This window comes from Salmo salar, chromosome ssa22, assembly GCF_905237065.1.
Source record: "Salmo salar chromosome ssa22, Ssal_v3.1, whole genome shotgun sequence".
NCBI lineage: Eukaryota > Metazoa > Chordata > Actinopteri > Salmoniformes > Salmonidae > Salmo > Salmo salar.
Genome location: NC_059463.1, coordinates 52,950,789 through 52,971,651, shown reverse-complemented (window position 1 = coordinate 52,971,651; position 20,863 = coordinate 52,950,789). Strand labels below are relative to the sequence as shown.

The following is a 20,863-nucleotide window of genomic DNA, read 5'->3' as shown; positions in this document are numbered from 1 at the left end:
AGAAACTAAGAAGAAGAAACTAAGAGACTGTGCGGGCCTTTTTATTGACTTGTCTAAAGCCTTCGACACTGTGGATCACTCATTACTTATTCAGAGGCATTCATCAATTTACCTGGACCAAGCTGCATTTAAGGACAGAACGGAGTTTCTATTTACTGATGCTGTTAAATCAGGTTTTCTGGTTCTTTTCAGTATTTACATTAACAATATTGGTTTATCTGTAAAATAAAAATATATACTGTCACCTGTATGCAGATGACAGGGGTGTATTTTAGTTCCCCTCAGCTGACCAGGCTGTGTCAGAGCTTCAATCTGCCTTTATTGCCCTCCAGAAAGCCTTTGTTCAACTGAAATTGGTACTTAATGCAGGTAAAACCAAGTATATGTTATTTTCCAGATCATGTAAAGGTGTATTTGATGATTTATGCATACTCACATTGGGATGGTCCCCGCTTACAAATATCTGGGCATCTGGATTGACGAAAAATCTATCTTTAAAAAAAAGCATGTTTGTTAAAAAATGTATAATTCAAATACACTTCTTCTATAGGAACAGATTAATTAAATAGCAGAAAACAAATCATTCACTCAACATTCATTACAGTTATTGATTATGGTGATATCATCTATAACCCTGGAGATATCTTCTGTTTCACTATACATGTCCATTAATATGTTATTAAAATATCATATATGTCATAACAATTTAGAGCAAATACGAGTGTTTCTGCATCTCACCAGTAGAAACGGCCAGCTACATTTCCTGGTTGTAATCAAATCACAATATCCACAATTCATAGTAATTTCAGAACGTAGTACTGTCCCATGGAGGTGTATCCAGTTGATGTGAGAGATATCAAAATGTCTGTGTTTGTAGCCAGCACTTTCAGCCAGAAGATTTCGAAACGGAACTGAAGTATGAACTGATGGGGTTGCCATGTCGTCGAACGTTGAAAAGTGATGCTATTCGATTTTCCCCTTCACTTATGTCACGCCCTGACCTTAGTGAGCCCTTGGTTCTCTATGGTGTAGTAGGTCAGGGCATGACTAGGGGATGATCTAGTATGTCTATTTCTATGTTGGATGCTAATATGGTTCCAGTTAGAGGCAGCTGTTTATCGTTGCCTCTGATTGGGGATCATATTTAGGTAGCTATTTCCCCACCTGTGTTTTGTGGGATATTGATTGTTTGTTAGTGTGTTGGGGCACTACGTCATCATGGTCTTTGTAAGTGGTGTTATTTTGTTTTGTTAGTTTCACTTAAATAAATACAGTGGGGAGAACAAAAGTATTTGATACACTGCCGATTTTGCAGGTTTTCCTACTTACAAAGCATGTAGAGGTCTGTCATTTTTATCATAGGTACACTTCAACTGTGAGAGACGGAAAAATCCAGAAAATCACATTGTATGACTTTTAAGTAATTAATTTGCATTTTATTGCATGACATAAGTATTTGATCACCTACCAACCAGTAAGAATTCCGTCTCTCACAGACCTGTCACAGACCTTTTTCTTTAAGAAGCACTCCTGTTCTCCACTCATTACCTGTATTAACTGCACCTGTTTGAACTTGTTACCTGTATAAAAGACACCTGTCCATACACTCAATCAAACAGACTCCAACCTCTCCACAATGGCCAAGACCAGAGAGCTGTGTAAGGACATCAGGGATAAAATTGTAGACCTGCACCAGGCTGGGATGGGCTACAGGACAATGGGAAAGCAGCTAGGTGAGAAGGCAACAACTGTTGGCGCAATTATTAGAAAATGGAAGAAGTTCAAAATGACGGTCAATCACCCTCGGTCTGGGGCTCCATGCAAGATCTCACCTCGTGGGGCATCAATGATCATGAGGAAGGTGAGGGATCAGCCCAGAACTACACGGCAGGACCTGGTCAATGACCTGAAGATTGCTGGGACCACAGTCTCAAAGAAAACCATTAGTAACACACTACGCCGTCATGGATTAAAATCCTGCAGCGCACGCAAGGTCCCCCTGCTCAACCAGCGCATGTCCAGGCCTGTCTGAAGTTTGCCAATGACCATCTGGATGATCCAGAGGAGGAATGGGAGAAGGTCATGTGGTCTGATGAGACAAAAATAGAGCTTTTTGGTCTAAATTCCACTCGCCGTGTTTGGAGGAAGAAGAAGGATGAGTACAACCCCAAGAACACCATCCCAACCGTGAAGCATGGAGGTGGAAACATCATTCTTTGGGGATGCTTTTTCTGCAAAGGGGACAGGACGACTGCACCATATTGAGGAGAGGATGGATGGGGCCATGTATCGCGAGATCTTGGCCAACAACCTCCTTCCCTCAGTAAGAGCATTGAAGATGGGTCGTGGCTGGGTCTTCCAGCATGACAACAACCCGAAACACACAGCCAGGGCAACTAAGGAGTGGCTTCGTAAGAAGCATCTCAAGGTCCTGGAGTGGCCTAGCCAGTCTCCAGACCTGAACCCAATAGAAAATCTTTGGAGGGAGCTGAAAGCCCGTATTGCCCAGCGACAGCCCCGAAACCTGAAGGATCTGGTCTGTATGGAGGAGTGGGCCAAAATCCCTGCTGCAGTGTGTGCAAACCTGGTCAAGAACTACAGGAAACGTATGATCTCTGTAATTGCAAACAAAGGTTTCTGTACCAAATATTAAGTTCTACTTTTCTGATGTATCAAATACTTGTCATGCAATAAAATGCAAATTAATTACTTAAAAATCATAGAATGTGATTTTCTAGATTTTTGTTTTAGATTCCGTCTCTCACAGTTGAAGTGTACCTATGATAAAAATTACAGACCTCTACATGCTTTGTAAGTAGGAAAACCTGCAAAATCGGCAGTGTATCAAATACTTGTTCTCCCCACTGTATGTGGAACTATACTCATGCTGCGCCTTGGTCCGATCATTTTCAAGAACGTGACAACTTAAAAGAGGAAGGTAGCCGATCAGCCAACATCAGAGCAGCAGAAAAGAAGTCAAGCTGAGGTAACGTAGCTAGCGTTACCTAGCTACTGAGCTACGTTGTTTATCTAGGGTTTCATAATACACTGGCTAGACATTCGAAATCATATCAATGTAATTAGCCAGCTGCTATCTGGCGATGTGATTTGTAACTTTGCAAGTTAACATTAGCTTCGTTAGGTTACGTTAACTAACCGTTAGCTAGCTAGCTAAATAACTACAGTTGATGCTAAAGTGGCTATGTGTTCTATTTAGAGTCCGATCCCATCAACATCTGCAAAGGCATCAACATCAAGCTCAGCACCAGGAACTAGTGTAAGTCACCTAAATTACTAAAATAAACAATCTTTCCATGACTCTTTGATGAGTAAATAAATATACTGGAGTTTGGCATAAACATTGTCTGTCTTGTTGTCATGGTTGGTGTGTTTACAAGTGGGCTACAACTTCTGCTGGAGTTTTCTCTGTATTGTAGAGGCTTAGTTGATTGTTCATGCAAGGCTTTTAGTCTAAATTGGAGAAAAGGAGGTATTAGTAAAGGAAGGGCAGATGGCGTCGGTGACAGACTGATGTCTGTTGGCAGTGGGTATTGTGTGTGAAGGTTAGTATGCATGATCTAATGACATGAGGGGCTGGGTGGATATAGTACCTTGTTTGAGTGTGTATTGATGGGGACAAAGTAGTAAAATGTTGTCTTATCACTGACTACTGTGTGCCCTACAGACTAATCCTTCTGTCGATGCCCAGCTTTAGTAGTACAGAGCCTGTACACCCATTGGATGAAAGCTTTCAGCCTGGAATAAGTTGAAGCTCAACATCATCTGACTTTGAAAATAGCCAGGAGAGTGAAAGGTATTTATGAAAGCACAATACACTTTTGAGAAAACAAAATCACCAATACACTACACTGTCTACCAGACAAGTGCCCCTCAAACTTTTCACACCCTTGCAGTCAGGGGCTCTTAAACCTATTCACTCTATTGTTGGCCGTGCTTGTCTACTCAACAGCACAACTGTAGCTCATACACAACAATACAAAACTAGACTGTCTACAAGTCAAGCTGCCCCAACTTTTCACCTCTTTGCTAATAGCCCATCTCAATGCCCCCTTATTGACTCTGAGTGTAATAAAACACATACCAGTCTACTGTACCCTTTTTGTTTATAAATGACCATGGTTTATTGCATTGTTACATATCCTCAAGATCAGTCTTCATGTTTTACACATCCTTGTGATTAGTCTTTGTGTCTTTCCGAGGGGACTTGCAGTACAAACAAATCTTCTGCACGAGGTCGAAGCAGTGGGTGGTGAAAATGGCCCTGGAGGGGATGGCTGCCATTTTACGGGCTCCTAACCAACTGCTATTTTGTTAGTTTTTTCACTTTGTTTTTAACTTATTTTGTACATATTGTTGCTGTTACCGTCTCTTATGACCGAAAAGAGCTTCATGACATCAAAACATCGATTACTCAATTCGAACTGGACAAAATTTTTTACTTGAATTAGTCTGACGCAAAGGATATACTGCTTTCTCGAGACCAGGCCTAAATCCTTGTCATTCGCTTGAAGAAAAGAGATACACGGGCGGAGGTCAGGGTGTGGTGAGAATTTGTCGGTGAGTGGGTGAACTGCCACTACCATCCGTCCTATTGGCCAACGTGCAATCACTGGAGAATAAACTGGATGATCTATGATCAAGATTATCCTACCAACTGGACATTAAAAACTGTAATATCTTATGTTTCATGTCGTGGCTGAACAATGACATGGATAATATAGAGCTGGCTGGGTTTTCCGTGCATCGGCAGGAAAGAGAAGCTATGTCTGGTAAGACGAGGGGCGTGGTGTCTATTTGTCAATAACAGCTGGGGTGCAATGTCTAATATTAAAGAAGTCTTGAGGTATTGCTCGGCCGAAGTAGAGTACCTCATAATAAGCTGTAGACCACACTATCTACCAAGGGATAGTCTATATTATTTGTAGCCGTCTATTTACCACCACAAACCGATGCTGGCACTAAGACCACACTCAACGAGCTGTATAAGGCCATAAGCAAACAAGAAAATGCTTCCAGAAGAGGCGCTCCTAGTGGCCGGAGACTTTACTTCAGGCAAACTTAAATCCATTTTACCTCATTTCTACCAGCATGTTACATGTGCAACCAGAGGGGAAAAAACTCTAGACCACGTTTCTCCACAGACCTATACAAGCTCTCACTTGCTCTCCATTTGGCAAATCTGACCATAATTCTATCCTTCTGATTCCTGCTTACAAGCAAAAACTAAAGCAGGAAGTACCAGTGACTCGTTCAATACAGAAATGGTCAGATGACGCTGATGCTACGCTACAGGACTGTTTTGTTAGCATAGACTGGAATATGTTTCGCGATTCATCCAATGGCATTGAGTATACCCACTCAGTCACCGGCTTCATCAATTATTGCCTCGATGACGTAGTCCCCACAGTGACTGGACGTACATATCCCAACCAGAAACCATGGATTACAGGCAACATCTGCACCAAGCTAAAGGCTAGAGCTGCCTCTTTCAAGGAGCAGGACACTAATCCGGACGCTTATAAGAAATCCCACAATGTCCTCAGACAAACCATCAAACAGGCAAAGCGTCAATACAGGACTAAGATTGAATCCTACTACACCAGCTCTGATGCTCGTCAGATGTGGCAGGGCTTGCAAACTATTACGGACTACAAGGGAAACACAACCACGCGCTTCCCAGTGACGTGAGCCTACCAGACAAGCTAAATAAGTGTTATACTCACTCCGAGGCAAGCAACACTGAAGCATGTATGAGAGCACCAGCTATTCCGGAGGACTGTGTGATCACGCTCCCCGTAGCCGATTTGAGCAAGACCTTTAAACAAGTCAACATTCACAATGATTAACATTGAGAGCATCCTGACCAGTTGCATCACTGGCTGTGATGTTAACTGCTTGGCATCCAACCGTAAGGCTCTACAGAGGGTAGTGCGTACGGCCCAGCACATGACTGGGACAAGCTTCCTGATTTCCAGGACCTATATACTAGGCTGTGTCAGAGGAAGCCCCCAAAAATTGTTGGAGTCTCCAGTCACCCAAGTCATAGACTGTTCTCTCTGCAACCGCACTGCAAGCAGTACCGGAGCACCAAGTTTAGATCCAAAAGGCTCCTTAACAGCTTCTACCCCCAAGCCATAAGACTGCTGAACAATTAATCAAATGGCCACCCGGACTATTTACATGGACACCCCACCCTTTGTTTATACACTACTGCTACTCACTGTTTATTATCTATCCATAGTCACTTTAACTCTTAACTCTATTTCTTGAACTGATTGTTGGTTAAGGACTTGTAGGTAAGTATTTCACGGTAAGGTGTACAGCTGTTGTATTCGGCGCATGTGAAAATGAAATTTGAAGAAAGTGTACGAGAAGCTTGTTCACCTGGCTGTGGAGTGCAGAAAGGACCAGCCGCTTGTCTGCAAGGAGCCAGAATCACAGCTCCCTAAACCCAATATCCCTGCCAACATCCCCACAGCGCCTAAACCAGCTGCCATTACCCAACACAAGAGGTTCACCAGCTGAAGAACATTATGGATCCTGCCTGGAACATTCAACCAACACAACGTCCATATTCAATTAGACTGATGTTGTAGTATAATATAGAATGCCTAGTATGCTCACAACTGAATTGTGGTATAGATTTTGCTAGCTGTTGTAAATAGAGTATGTATATAATGATGTTTTATATCACAAGTGACTAAATGATTCCAGCTGCATCAGAAACAAATAAAGTGTTGACATCTTGATCAATTCATTGGGATATTCAAGACATGTACTTGTCACACCCTGATCTGTTTCACCTGTCTTTGTGCTTGTCTCCACCTCCCTCCAGGTGTTGCCCATCTTCCCCGTTATCCCCAATGTATTTATACCTGTGTTCTCTGTTTGTCTGTTGCCAGTTCGTTTTGTTATAAAAGCTATAGCTATAAAAGCCTACCAGCGTTTTTCCCGTGCTCCTGTTTTTCTCTAGTTCCTATTTTCTAGTTTTCCTGGTTTTGACCATTCTGCCTGCAATGACCCTAAGCCTGCCTGCCGTTCTGTATCTTTCGCACTCTGCTCTGGATTACTGACCTCTGCCTGACCTGACCCTAGGCCTGCCTGCCGTCCTGTACCTTGGCCCCACTGCTCTGGATTATCGACCCCTGCCTGCCTTGACCTGTCGTTTGCCTGCCCCTGTTGATGCAATAAACATTGGCACTTAAACACAGTCTGCACTTGGTCTTACCTGAAACCTGATAAAGGGAATACTTGCATATGGTGTGCTTGGGTGGTACAGTGAGGTGTTCAGAGTCACTTTGATACAAAGGGTGTTTGTTGTTATGGGACCTTTCACAACTTCTCTTGAGAGTCATCAACTTCTTTGTATCCAAGCGGTATTGTCTGTGAGAGAAAGACAAAAATGCTATTATACATTCATGGGCAATAGTTGTGTACTGTCTGTATTCCTACTGTAGCAGCATGGTCTTCTAGAATGAGACATCTCACAGACACGTTAGCTAGCTAGCTACAACACAACGGTATAGTTACTTCAAGACTAATATGAGACATCTCATAGACACGTTAGCTAGCTAGCAACAACACAAAGGTATAGTTACTTCAAGATTATGAGTCATAAAGCCAACATCATTCCTTTACTCTCCGTCATCGTCATCAATATATTTACCCAGTTTTGCTCCTAATGAGAGGCACTGATGCTAGCTAGGCTAGTTAGTTATAAAGTTAGATTACAGTACATTTTAGGTATAGCAAACAACACAGCTAGCTAGCTAAACTTGGCTATCTTGGCTTGTAGTGGTACGAGCAAGCCCCGTTAGGCCGAATCAATCACTAAATTGTACTGTACTGAACAACACTGCCTCGGTTAAAAGAGGGTTTATATTGCTAGCTAGCTACCGACAGCAAAACAACTTGTTTGTAATTTACCCTCCAGAGTCCTGTTTCGTCATCCAGCTCTTCTTGAAAAGAGGAATCATTAGAAACAGCCATTGCTAATTATTTAGCAGTCTCGGATAGACAGTGCACAGTAACATAGCTTCTGTGAACCTGTAAACTAGCACCGCCCCCATTTTGAAAAGTGGGAACAAGGATTTAGGACTCCCGTTGGGCTGTCGTCTTTTCAAAGCCAGGGAAACTTAATATCCTGCAATGCCCTAGCAGATAGGAACATCGTTGAGACCAAATGTGCTGTTGAACAAGAACAACCATATATGTCGAGTGTCGCTGTTAGCATGATTGTGCAGTCGGTGAAACACAAAGGCCACAATAATTGCTACAGAAACATGATTCCATTCATTTTTAGATCAGACAACAGGCTTAATCAACCAATGACGTCATTGGTTGAACTCTCCCATTGCGAAAAATAAATAAATACAGCCTCAGTATAGTACATAATTATGTTTTGAAACACCCTCTCATCAGTCATAATTATATCTGAAACACCCTCTCATCACTCATAATTATGTTTTGAAACACCCTCTCATCACTCATAATTATGTCTGAAACACCCTCTCAATACTCATGCTTATGTCTGAAACACCCTCTCAATACTCATGATTATGTCTGAAATACCCTCTCATCACTCATAATTATGTCTGAAACACCCTCTCATCAGTCATAATTATATCTGAAACACCCTCTCATCACTCATGATTATGTCTGAAACACCCTCTCATCACTCATAATTATGTCTGAAACACCCTCTCAATACTCATAATTATGTCTGAAAAACCCTCTCATCACTCATAATTATGTCTGAAACACCCTCTCATCACTCATAATTATGTTGGGGGACTGGAAAAACACCCCACATTTTTATTTAACGTTTTATTTAGCTAGGCAAGTCAGTTAATAACGATCTAGCAACCTTTCGGTCACTGGCCCAACGCTCTAACCACTAGCCTACCTGCCACCCCAAATAGGGTCTAGCGGAAAACTTTCCCTTTAAGTTAGTGGATTTGGTGCCTCTGGGGAAAGTCAGGCGGATGTTAGAGGACCTTTGTACTGAAGAATGTGTTTGTTTCAAATGGTTGTGTTTTGCTTTCGTGTTTTGCGTTACCTTTTCATGTATTGTGTAACTAATGTGTATATAGAAAAACGGAACACTTTCTTATTAGCCAATTTCAGCAAAACAGTTGCCCTGCACTGCAAAGAGCAGAGAGGAGAGTCAGATTTTTGTTGTTGTTGTTGTGAATTGCGTTTATAATTCCTAAGGCGTGTCACTGCTGCATTTTGGAGCTCAGGCCTATAACTTGGCAAAATAACTAGATGGAGGTATTATGGCTACATCTGTCTCAGAGCAGTGGTCCAGAGAAGCACTATGTGGGTGCAGGAATGTGATTGTAGATGGGGCCTCTGTTTTGGTTTGGAACCCTCTTTTCCTCAGAGACAATACACTCCCTACATGATCTACAGCACAGTTATTTCCATGATATGTAGGAGTGATAGGGGTGTGGAGCCTTAGCCAAATACATTTAAACTCAGTTTTTCACAATTCTTGACATTTAATCCAAGTAAAAATTCCCTGTTTTAGATCAGTTAGGATCACCACTTTATTTTAAGAATGTGAAATGTCAGAATAATAGTAGCGAGAATGATTTATTTCAGCTTTTATTTCTTTCATCACATTCCCAGTGGGTCAGAAGTTTACATACACTCAATTAGTATTTGGTAGCATTGCCTTTAAAATGTTTAACTTGGGTCAAACGTTTCGGGTAGCCTTCCACAAGCTTCCCACAATAAGTCGGGTGAATTTTGGCCCATTTCCCCTGACAGAGCTGGTGTAACTGAGTCAGGTTTGTAGACCTCCTTGCTCGCATACGCTTTTTCAGTTCTGCCCTCAAATTTGAGGTCAGGGCTTTGTGATGGCCACTCCAATACCTTGACTTTGTTGTCCTTAAGCCATTTTGCCACAACTGGAAGCATGTTTGGGTATCAATAATATGCATTGTCCATTTGTAAGACCCATTTGCAACCAAGCTTTAACTTCCTGACTGATGTCTTGAGATGCTGCTTCAATATATCCACATAATTTTCCTTCCTCGTGATGCCATCTATTTTTTGAAGTGCACCAGTCCCTCCTGCAGCAAAGCATCCCCCACAACATGATGCTGCCACCCCCGTACTTCACGGTTGGGATGGTGTTCTTCGGCTTGCAAGCCTCCCCCTATTCCTCCAAACATAACGATGGTCATTATGGCCAAACAGTTATATTTTTGTTTCCTCAGACCAGGGGACATTTCTCCAAAAAAGTACGATCTTTGTCCCCATGTGGAGTTGCAAACCATCGTCTGGCTTTTTTATGGTGGTTTTGGTGCAGTGGCTTCTTCCTTGCTGAGCGGCCTTTCAGGTTATGTCGATATCAGACTAATTTTACTGTGGATATAGATACTTTTGTACCGGTTTCCTCCAGCATCTTCACAAGGTCCTTTGCTGTTGTTCTGGGATTGATTTGCACTTTTCGCACCAAAGTATGTTCATCTGTAGGAGACAGAACGCGTCTCCTTCCTGAGCGGTATGATGGCTGCGTGGTCCTATGGTGTTTATACTTGCGTACTATTGTTTGTACAGATGAATGTTGTACCTTCAGACGTTTGGAAATTGCTCCCAAGGATGAACCAAACTTGTGGAGGTCTACAATTGTTTTCTGAGGTCTTGGCTGATTTCTTTTGATTTTCCCATGATGTCAAGCAAAGAGGCACTGAGTTTGAAGGTAGGCCTTGAAATACATCCACAGGTACACCTCCAATTGACTCAATTATGTCAATTAGCCTATCAGAAGCTTCTAAAGCCATGACATAATTGTATGGAATTTTCCAAGCTGTTTAAAGGCACAGTCAACTTAGTGTATGTAAACTTCTGACCCACTGGAATTGTGATACAGTGAATTATAAGTGAAATAATCTGTCTGTAAACAATTGTTGGAAAAATTACTTGTGTCATGCACACAGTAGACATCCTAACCGACTTGCCAAAACTATAGTTTGTTAACAAGAAATTTGTGGAGTGGTTGAAAAACTAGTTTTAATGACTCCAACCTAAGTGTATGTAAACTTCCAACTTCAACTGTATATAAAATGTTTTATCTAAATGCACATAAGATCATGGTGTGATATACTGTATGGATTGAAGAGACATACAGCTACGATAAGTCTAAAGCTACTGTTAAACTGTGTAAATGTATAAAGAAATAACATTTTACCTTCTACCTGCATTACAGGAAGACCTACTTTAACTACAGACATAGCCTTGATATGCTCTCATACAGGTCTGTTTACTTCCCTCCTACACCACCTCAGGGCAGAAGAGGGCAACAAGAGCAGCAGCCAAGCCATGTAGCCACCATAGCCAGCCAGCCGCTAGTTTAGTGCAGGCTAGGACCCCCATGCTTGGCTTGCTTTATTCTGCTATGTGGGAGTTCCTCTGTGATGCCAAGCAGTTCACATGAGAACGATGATCTCAGGGCTGAGAGCTGAGTGAGGGTAAACATCTATGACTGATCCAGATCACCCAGTGAATCATCAGTGAGTATTACATTTACCACTGTACTCTATGACACATAAATGCAGTTCATATTCAGCTGAGGAAAATATAGATCTTGATTTAATTTTTTATATTTTTTATGAAGATTCCCCCCTTTTTTCTATGGGTTCGTTTTGACATGGGTTCGCTTTCTCACTTAGCCGATTGTTGTCGATATCCAATACAGTTTTTGCGATAAATATGAACAATTCTTAAACACAGTATTTCATGTGGGTGTTTGTATAAGAAGGTGTGAGAAGGTATCAGAAGAAGGTGACTAACTAGCCTCAGAGGGAGTATACGTAACCTCAAGACAGCTGTAGGCTCCATCCCAAATTGCACCCTATTCCCTACATAGTGCACTAATTTTGACCAAATGTACTGCACTATGTAGAAAATAGGGTGTAATTTGGGACTCAGATGTATAGAAACACACTGACAGGAGGACAGGAATCAGCTGGTCCAGAACAGCTGTGACCGGGCTGGTACAAAGTTCCCACAATGTGGACAATGCTGTGAGGGCATGACTGACTAGACATGGGCCTTTGGTGTGGCAGAGCATGTGTGGGCACAGTGTAATCTAAGACGGTAGCTTTTAGCCAGGCTATAGGAAGTCACATTGCTTCACAGTCTAGTGTTGTTGTCTGTTAAAATATGACAAATACGTTTTATGTCAAGGGAGTTTATTAGTCTGGTGTTCAACAGTAATTTAGATTTAAAGAAAAAGACAAGCCTATGGTAATTTACTCTACACTACTCAGATTAGATATTTTTGCTTTGATGTACTCTACTCAATGTCTTCAATTTTCTCAATTATGTTACTCCGAACTCTGGTCACATTTTCCTGCCACAGCACATATACTTCTGTCACTCTCCGTTTGATCCCCTCACAGGTTTGTCCTTAGGTTTCCTGGGTCACTGTGCACATTACCGTGCTCCATTGTCTGGGAGGTTCATTCCAGATCACTGCAAGTTATTGGACTCCAGCCCAGATTCCATGCAGGTTCTCTGAAAGAAAAATAATATTTAGAGCATTATTGATCACCCTGTTACTCTAGCAGCTAATAGCTATCTTCAATTTCAATATTTTAGAAATGTCATTTTTTCCTTGTTTTTTTTTAAATTCTGGATTACTGGAAGTTTAATTAAAGGATTCCAGGTCTACATTTCATGTTTTCTTTTTTTTTTGTTCAAAGAAGAAGAAAAAAAGAAGCGTTTAAGTTCACCATGTTGTTGATCAACCGTGTTCTCCTGCCAGAACTATCGGACCTGTTCCTCTTGTCTTCTTTTCAGATATCCAAGCACCTGTTCCATTTACTGAAGGGGATGGATGCCTTTTGGTTACTGTGAGTTTAACAGATAAAACAAAAATGGCTGCTTTCTTTTCATTATTTTCTTATTCAATTGGGTCCAAGTATCTTGACAACCTTGCCTGGTATTTTGGCAGCAGTCCCTTGAGTGTTGATGTCAGCTGAGAGAGAGAGAGAGAGAGAGAGAGAGAGAGGCAGAAAGAGAGAGAGAGATTGAAAGAGTAGGGAAGGGGGGGAGGAGTGAGCGGGCTATTCAAGGCACTTGTCCTCTGTCTCTCTCAGTCACACAGCAGAGGAGGGGGAGGTATACACACTCTCTCACACACACTCTCTCACACACACTCTCTCACACACAAGCTGGCTCACACAGCCACATTTTCTCAGGCTGCTCCGCAGACTGACAGCAGGAGACGTAGGAGGAGAGAACAGAAAGGGAGTGAGAAAAGGAAACAAGGGAAATATCAACCAAGTCAGAAGAGGAGAGTCAAGCAGCACTTATCCTTTTTCTTTCTCCACTCAGCATTAAATTAAAACACAGGGAATATAGAACTCTTTGTTAATCTGTAACTGAACAGGGGCTGCTCTGCTCTGTTCTGCTGAGAGGGACCTGCTCTGCTCTGTTCTGCTGAGAGGGACCTGCTCTGCTGAGGAACCTGCTCTGCTCTGCTGAGGGACCTGCTCTGCTGAGGGACCTGCTAATTCTCGAGGACTATGGCACCACATCTGAGACATGGATTCTCGGTCTCTCTTTCACAGCGCTGGTGTCTTCTTCTCCATTCTCTCCTTCTCTCCGTCTATTTCCTGACTGTTGCAGGATTCAACCTGGATACTAGCATGACTCTGATCAAGGAGGGGGAGACCGGCAGCTTTTTTGGATTCTCTTTAGCACTTCACCAGCAACTCACACCAGAACCACACAGTTGGTAAGTCAGTGGCTAGCTGGCTGCATAGCATGTGTCTCTATCTGTGTGTGACTTTATGGGTACTCTAAGCCAAATGTGTGTGTGTGTGTGTGTGTGTCTGTGTGTGTGTGTGTGCGCGCGTGTGTGTGTGTGTGTGTGTGTGTGTGTGTGTGTGTGTGTGTGTGTGTGTGTGTGTGTGTGTGTGTGCGTGCGTGCGTGCGTGCAGAGAGGGCACCCTGTAGCTAATTTAATGGTCCCACTGCCATGTGATTTACAGTGAGTGGGATGGGGTGCAGGGTGGGACTGACTGTATAGCTGAATCAGCAGATAGATCAGGAGGAGAGGGAGAGGGAGAGGGACAGAGGGAGAGAGGCGGGAGACAGTTAGAGAGAGGGAGGAGAGGGAGAGAGGGAGAGAGAGGGGGAGAGAGAGATAGGGAGGAGAGGGAGAGAGGGAAAGAGAGGGAAAGAGGGAGGGAGAGAGAGAGGGAGAGGGAGAGAGAGATAGGGAGAGAGGGAAAGAGAAGGAAAGAGAGAGGGAGAGAGAAAGAGAGAGAGAGAGAGGGTGGATGGGTTTACTCACATTTTACTATTGCAGTTCAGGACAGATATGCAGCGGTAGTGTAGGGGTGGTGTGTGTGTGTGTTTGTGTTCGTGTGTGGGTGCATGCACGTATGTATGTGTGTGCATGTAGATCTGCATGCACATGTGTATGTGTGCAGAACGTAGATCTGGAGTCGAGAGAGAGTGGTTTTACTAATGCAGTTTAGCAGTGGACAGACATGCTGCAGCAGTTTATGATGGTGTGTGTGGCGGGAGGAGTAGTGGATTGTGTGTGTGGCAGGAGGAGTAGTGGATTGTGTGTGTGGCAGGAGGAGTAGTGGATTGTGTGTGTGGCAGGAGGAGTAGTGGATTGTGTGTGTGGCAGGAGGAGTAGTGGATTGTGTGTGTGGCAGGAGGAGTAGTGGATTGTGTGTGTGTGGCAGGAGGAGTAGTGGATTGTGTGTGTGGCAGGAGGAGTAGTGGATTGTGTGTGTGTGGCAGGAGGAGTAGTGGATTGTGTGCGTGGCAGGAGGAGTAGCGGATTGTATGTGTGGCAGGAGGAGGAGTGGATTGTGTGTGTGGCAGGAGGAGTAGCGGATTGTGTGTGTGTGGCAGGAGGAGTAGCGGATTGTGTGTGTATTGCAGGAGGAGTAGCGGATTACGTGTGTGTGGCAGGAGGAGTAGTGGATTGTGTGTGTGGCAGGAGGAGTAGCGGATTGTGTGTGTGGCAACTGCTGCTGGTTGTTATTGGTGTCCCTGGAACACTATAAGACAGCTCTGAGCCAGCTCTGAGCCAGCTCTGAGTCAGCTCTGAGTCAGCTCTGAGTCAGCTCTGAGTCAGCTCTGAGCCAGCTCTGAGTCAGCTCTGAGCCAGCTCTGAGTCAGCTCTGAGTCAGCTCTGCCTTAAATGTTTACGTGTCTCACAGTGTCTTTCTGCAAAGGAAGGAAGTAGTCTTATTTCTCTGTTCTGCAGTAGCACAGATATAGAATGAAGCAGTCTTTAGAATGAGTCATTCATTACATGAATTACTTGCAATTGGTGTTCAGTATAGTTACTCATGTTATACCTCCAGTATTCTTCCCGTTATATTTGCAAGAGCTGATCATTCATTCCAATTCCTTGCTGGTTGTTATTATTATATCTTGCAAGCTGTTTGAGTGGCCTTTTCCCCCAGTGTTTTCTGTTCTCTCAGTAGATCTAAACAGTCTTGTGTTTGTAGTCACTGTTCATTTACTAGAACCTGTCCACATTAAAATATACAGACAAGAAGTCCATTTGTAGGTGTTGCTCTTCTATCAGTAGAGCTGACTCTGAACAAGAGGCTTGGTACTCTTGTACGTGTTGAAGTCAGTGTTAATTTACTACAGGTCCTGTTTAGGAGGTCCGTGTTTAGCAGCCGGACGCTTATTTTACTCTTAGTGGAGTCGACCTGTCGGCCAGCACGCCATGAGGACCGTTAGAGGGATAACGTCAGCCAAACGTCAGCATTCACAGACAGTGGCGGGAAGCCAGGATGCCGGCAGGCTTCGGTCATCGAGTGTCGTCCCCACTGGTCGACCCCGCCACGTATTGGCCAATAGCGTCTCTTTCCTGGACCTTATTTTAACCATTATTTTATGGAGAGTTGATATGCTGTGAATCTTCCTTGAATGTTGAGCTAGCAACCCTGGTGCCAGTAGCTAAGATTAGGAAGCAACCCTGTTGATGCCAGTAACTGTGCCATCACGATGTGCTCTCCCCTAGATCACGATGTGCTCTCCCCTAGATCACCATGTGCTCTCCCCTAGATCACCATGTGCTCTCCCCTAGATCACCATGTGCTCTCCCCTAGATCACCATGTGCTCTCCCCTAGATCACCATGTGCTCTCCCCTAGATCACCATGTGCTCTCCCCTAGATCACCATGTGCTCTCCCCTAGATCACCATGTGCTCTCCCCTAGATCACCATGTGCTCTCCCCTAGATCACCATGTGCTCACCCCTAGATCACCATGTGCTCTCCCCTAGATCACCATGTGCTCTCCCCTAGATCACCATGTGCTCTCCCCTAGATCACCATGTGCTCTCCCCTAGATCACCATGTGCTCTCCCCTAGATCACCATGTGCTCACCCCTAGATCACCATGTGCTCTCCCCTAGATCACCATGTGCTCTCCCCTAGATCACCATGTGCTCTCCCCTAGATCACCATGTGCTCTCCCCTAGATCACCATGTGCTCACCCCTAGATCACCATGTGCTCACCCCTAGATCACCATGTGCTCACCCCTAGATCACCATGTGCTCTCCCCTAGATCACCATGTGCTCACCCCTAGATCACCATGTGCTCACCACGTTCTTGTTTTCACTCACTGAACAGTATCATTTTGAGGTATTTGATTAAGCATTGGAATCATACTTTTTTGTAAACCTTATTTGAAAGTAGGTGCACATGTTACCATGTTACCAAGTTACCATGTTACTAAGTTACCATGTTACCAAGTTACCAAGTTACCATGTTACCGAGTTACCGAGTTACCAAGTTACTATGTTACCATGTTACCATGTTACCAAGTTACCAAGTTACCAAGTTACCATGTTACCAAGTCACCATGTCACCATGTTACCATGTTACCAAGGCATAAGATCCTTTACAGCAGCGATTCTCAACTGATGGGTCACGACCCAAATTTTGGTCGCGGGAGGTTTTGAGTGAGTCATGGTTGTCTGAGTAAAAATAATAATAATAATGTATGCAGAAATACTCCAGTCTGAACTCAAATTACTTTAAAACAAGTAGAAAGTGTGTAGACATGATAATACTTGACATTTAAAAAATAAATAATAAGAATTATATCTGAAAATGTTTTTTTCAATCCCAGTATTTTCAATATAGAGCTGTTCGTAGTAATACTTTAGTTGTTCTCTAGTCTCAAGACAGTGAGTTTATTAACATTCTTCATACGGGCAAAATTGTATTATTGTCAATGAAAGACATGGGAATGTTGGATATCATAAGGTGAATGCACCAATTTGTAAGTCGCTCTGGTTAAGAGCGTCTGCTAAATGACGTAAATGTAAATGTAAAAATGTAAATGTTCTCTTGTCATATAATTGCTACAAATAGAGTTTTCCAGATTGTATTTTGACTATTATTTTTTTCGCGATGCAAAATATTGGATCGGGACTGAGACAACCTGGTTCAATTTGTGTCCCGAGGCAAAACCAGTTGAGAACCAATGCTGTACAGAACTTTGACTACAACCAGAACTGGCATTTGAGTTGAAAGAAGTGTCTGTTGTATGGAACCTTTCATCAGAAGAGGTGCCAAACATGATTAGCCTCAAGCTTGAAGCTTAGTAATTAGATGCTATTGACTCATTGAGTTTTTGTGTTACAGACAGGTTTGGGTTTCAGTGGGTATATTGCATTGTGTTCTCAGCCAGGCTCCAGTTGATTCTGTCCTGAGCCAGTTGAGTCTCTTGATACTCAACAGTCCTAAACTGGATATAGTTGCTTTGTCACTCTTCATTCTGAGTCATTGTCAACACTGTACATTTTTTTATATTCTATTATAGATCCAGTGACTCGTAACCTTTTCATTTTCTGATGTCATTGGCATGCCTACTAGAATATAAAATATTAATCTAGGTCTATACTGCACGTGGTCTACACACTCACACACACACACACACACACACACACACACACACACACACACACACACACACACACACACACACACACACACACACACACACACACACACCTTGTTCTGCTAGTCAAGTGGATGAGATGGTCTGGCGTGTGTGTGTACATGCTTGTGTACATATAGATGGTCTAGGCCACAGGAGAATGGTAGCACCTTAATTGGGGAGGATGGGCTCGGGGTTATGGCTGGAGCGGAATCGGTGGAATGGTATCAAGTACATGGTTCCCATGTGCCTGATGCCATTCCATTCGCTCCGTTCCAGCCATTATTATGAGCCCTTCTGCCCTCAGCAGCCATTGGTCTAGGCATCTGTGTAGGGGCTGCTGCTGGTGTTATGTGTCTGTTTATACTGGTATGAGAGGGGGATCCTGTAATAGCTCTTTGCTTGATGGAAAAGACCTCTCCATTGGCCAATTTGCCTCAGTAGGTCTGATCGGCCATCTTGCTTTTTGTGTATACGTAAATGTGAAAATGATGTCCTAAGAAGTAGGTAGGCACTGCATAAGACAGATGCTTTGGTATTAATTGTGTGGTGAGGTTTTAGTAATATTGTTTATTTACTTCAGGTACCATTGTCTTTAGAAGGATGTTATCCAGTAGCTTATAATACTTTTCTATATATTTTTTACTTCATCAATATTTAACTTGCTAGTCAGTTAAGAACCAATTCTTATTTACAATGACGGCCTACCAGGGAACAGTGGGTTAACTGCCTTGTTATGGGGCAGAACGACAGATTTTTACCTTGTCAGCTCGGGGATTCAATATAGCAACCTTTTGGTTACTCGACCAACGCTCTAACGACTAGGCTACCTGCCGCCCGCTATGTTGGTCTCATGGTTTTACATGAGGGCTTTCTCCTCTGCTGTCTGTGTGATTGGGGGGGGGAGAAGAGTCACTGACCTCTGTAATGCAGGTCACACATCATGCTATAAGTTCTATATCAGTCCCCTGGAAGATGTCTATTATCCCTGTATTGTCTTCTCCTGGTCAACTGGAAGCCAAGACATACAGTAGGTTTTGAGTCAACTGAGTATTTTTGTTAGCCTATTTCCATTTTAATCTGTAAACATTTAGGGATGGTTTCCCAGACACAAATTACACCTAGTCCTGGACCAATTCAATCTATTGACCGTGCTTTGTAGTTCAGAATTAGGCTTAATCTGTTTCCAGGAAAACAGCCCTACAGTAAATCTCTCACTACCTTGGAAGCTTCTGTATGTGAATGTGTCACTGGTCGTTTTTAAGGTGTCTTCCCTACTGGTAGACTGGGTGACTGTATGTGTCCCTGATGGTTTTTAAGGTGTCTTCCCTACTGGTAGACTGGTTGACTGTATGTGTCCCTGATGGTTTTTAAGGTGTCTTCCCTACTGGTAGACTGGTTGACTGTATGTGTCCCTGATGGTTTTTAAAGTGTCTTCCCTACTGGTAGACTGGTTGACTGTATGTGTCCCTGATGGTTTTTAAGGTGTCTTCCCTACTGGTAGACTGGGTGACTGTATGTGTCCCTGATGGTTTTTAAAGTGTCTTCCCTACTGGTAGACTGGTTGACTGTATGTGTCCCTGATGGTTTTTAAGGTGTCTTCCCTACTGGTAGACTGGGTGACTGTATGTGTCCCTGATGGTTTTTAAGGTGTCTTCCCTACTGGTAGACTGGGTGACTGTATGTGTCCCTGATGGTTTTTAAAGTGTCTTCCCTACTGGTAGACTGGTTGACTGTATGTGTCCCTGATGGTTTTTAAGGTGTCTTCCCTACTGGTAGACTGGGTGACTGTATGTGTCCCTGATGGTTTTTAAGGTGTCTTCCCTACTGGTAGACTGGGTGACTGTTGATGTCAGTAGAACTGAAGCGTCCTTGGTTTCCACCACAGGGACTACAGCGGGTCAGGTTGCACTGAGCTTCGTGTTGAGAGGCCACTTCCATTCTTAGTGTGAAGGCTGCCTATTTTAGACCCTATCCCAGTTTATCTGGAGCCGAGGACTTGACTAGTTACATAAAACTGTACATCATCATGCTGCCATGCAGTTGAATTGCTCTTTTTCTGAATATTATTCAAAAGCAATGTGCTCTGAAACTCAACAAATCCTACATGGGATTGAAGGCATGATTAACTTTATCCAGTGCTGCTGATGTAAATTTTTATACAAGGAAACTGCACGAAAAGACACACAAAAATAGATCATGTTTCACTTTGCCGAATAAAGTTGTGTTTAACATTTAACATGTTTTCAGCTTTCTAAAACCCCTTTATTTTTTTTATTTTTTTGTAAAAACATTTTTTGGGGGGGGCAGATGAACAGTCCCTGGTCTTACAGTAGGAGCTACAGAAGTCACTCTCTGTGTCTGCATCACACATTTATGAACGTGCTAGTAGAAAGGGCACCGTACAAAACTCCTTCACACATTCCAAACACATTGAGCCATTTCTGAGAGCTAATTTGCATTAAAATGGACAAATAAACCCCTCCTTTAGAAAAGCAGCTTAAGGGTTACCAATGAACCTGCCCCCTTTTCCTCCCTAATTCAATTCATAATTTTTTTTTCAAGGTCTATCCTCTTCTCCTTTTTTTCAACTTTCTCAAATAGTAATTCTGGTTGCTGAATCTCCCAGGGGCCATTCAAATGCAGGACTCGTAAATGTCGGAGCATTGCTATTGTACGGACTGGTGTTTACCTGTTTGTGATGGATCAGCGAGGGGGAGAAAGGGGTGTTGTGTACTACAGTATTACAAAGTTGCGCACACACACACACACACACACACACACACACACACACACACACACACACACACACACACACACACACACACACACACACACACACACACACACACACACACACACACACACACACAGCACGTTGCTGGGGTTTCTT

At 43.1% G+C, this 20,863-nt stretch overlaps 1 protein-coding gene across 3 annotated transcripts in view; it reads left to right on the top strand.

Moving 5' to 3' along the window:
* The first annotated feature begins 13,147 nt into the window (after positions 1-13,147).
* LOC106583707 (integrin alpha-7) overlaps positions 13,148-20,863 on the top strand; it is a 92,200-nt gene continuing 84,484 nt past the window's right edge. For all 3 annotated transcript variants that reach the window (XM_045705068.1, XM_045705067.1, XM_045705069.1), the window contains exon 1: positions 13,148-13,774. In XM_045705068.1, coding sequence (XP_045561024.1) covers positions 13,563-13,774 — 212 coding nt within the window. In that variant the 5' untranslated portion in view covers positions 13,148-13,562. The remainder of the gene's footprint in view (positions 13,775-20,863) is intronic.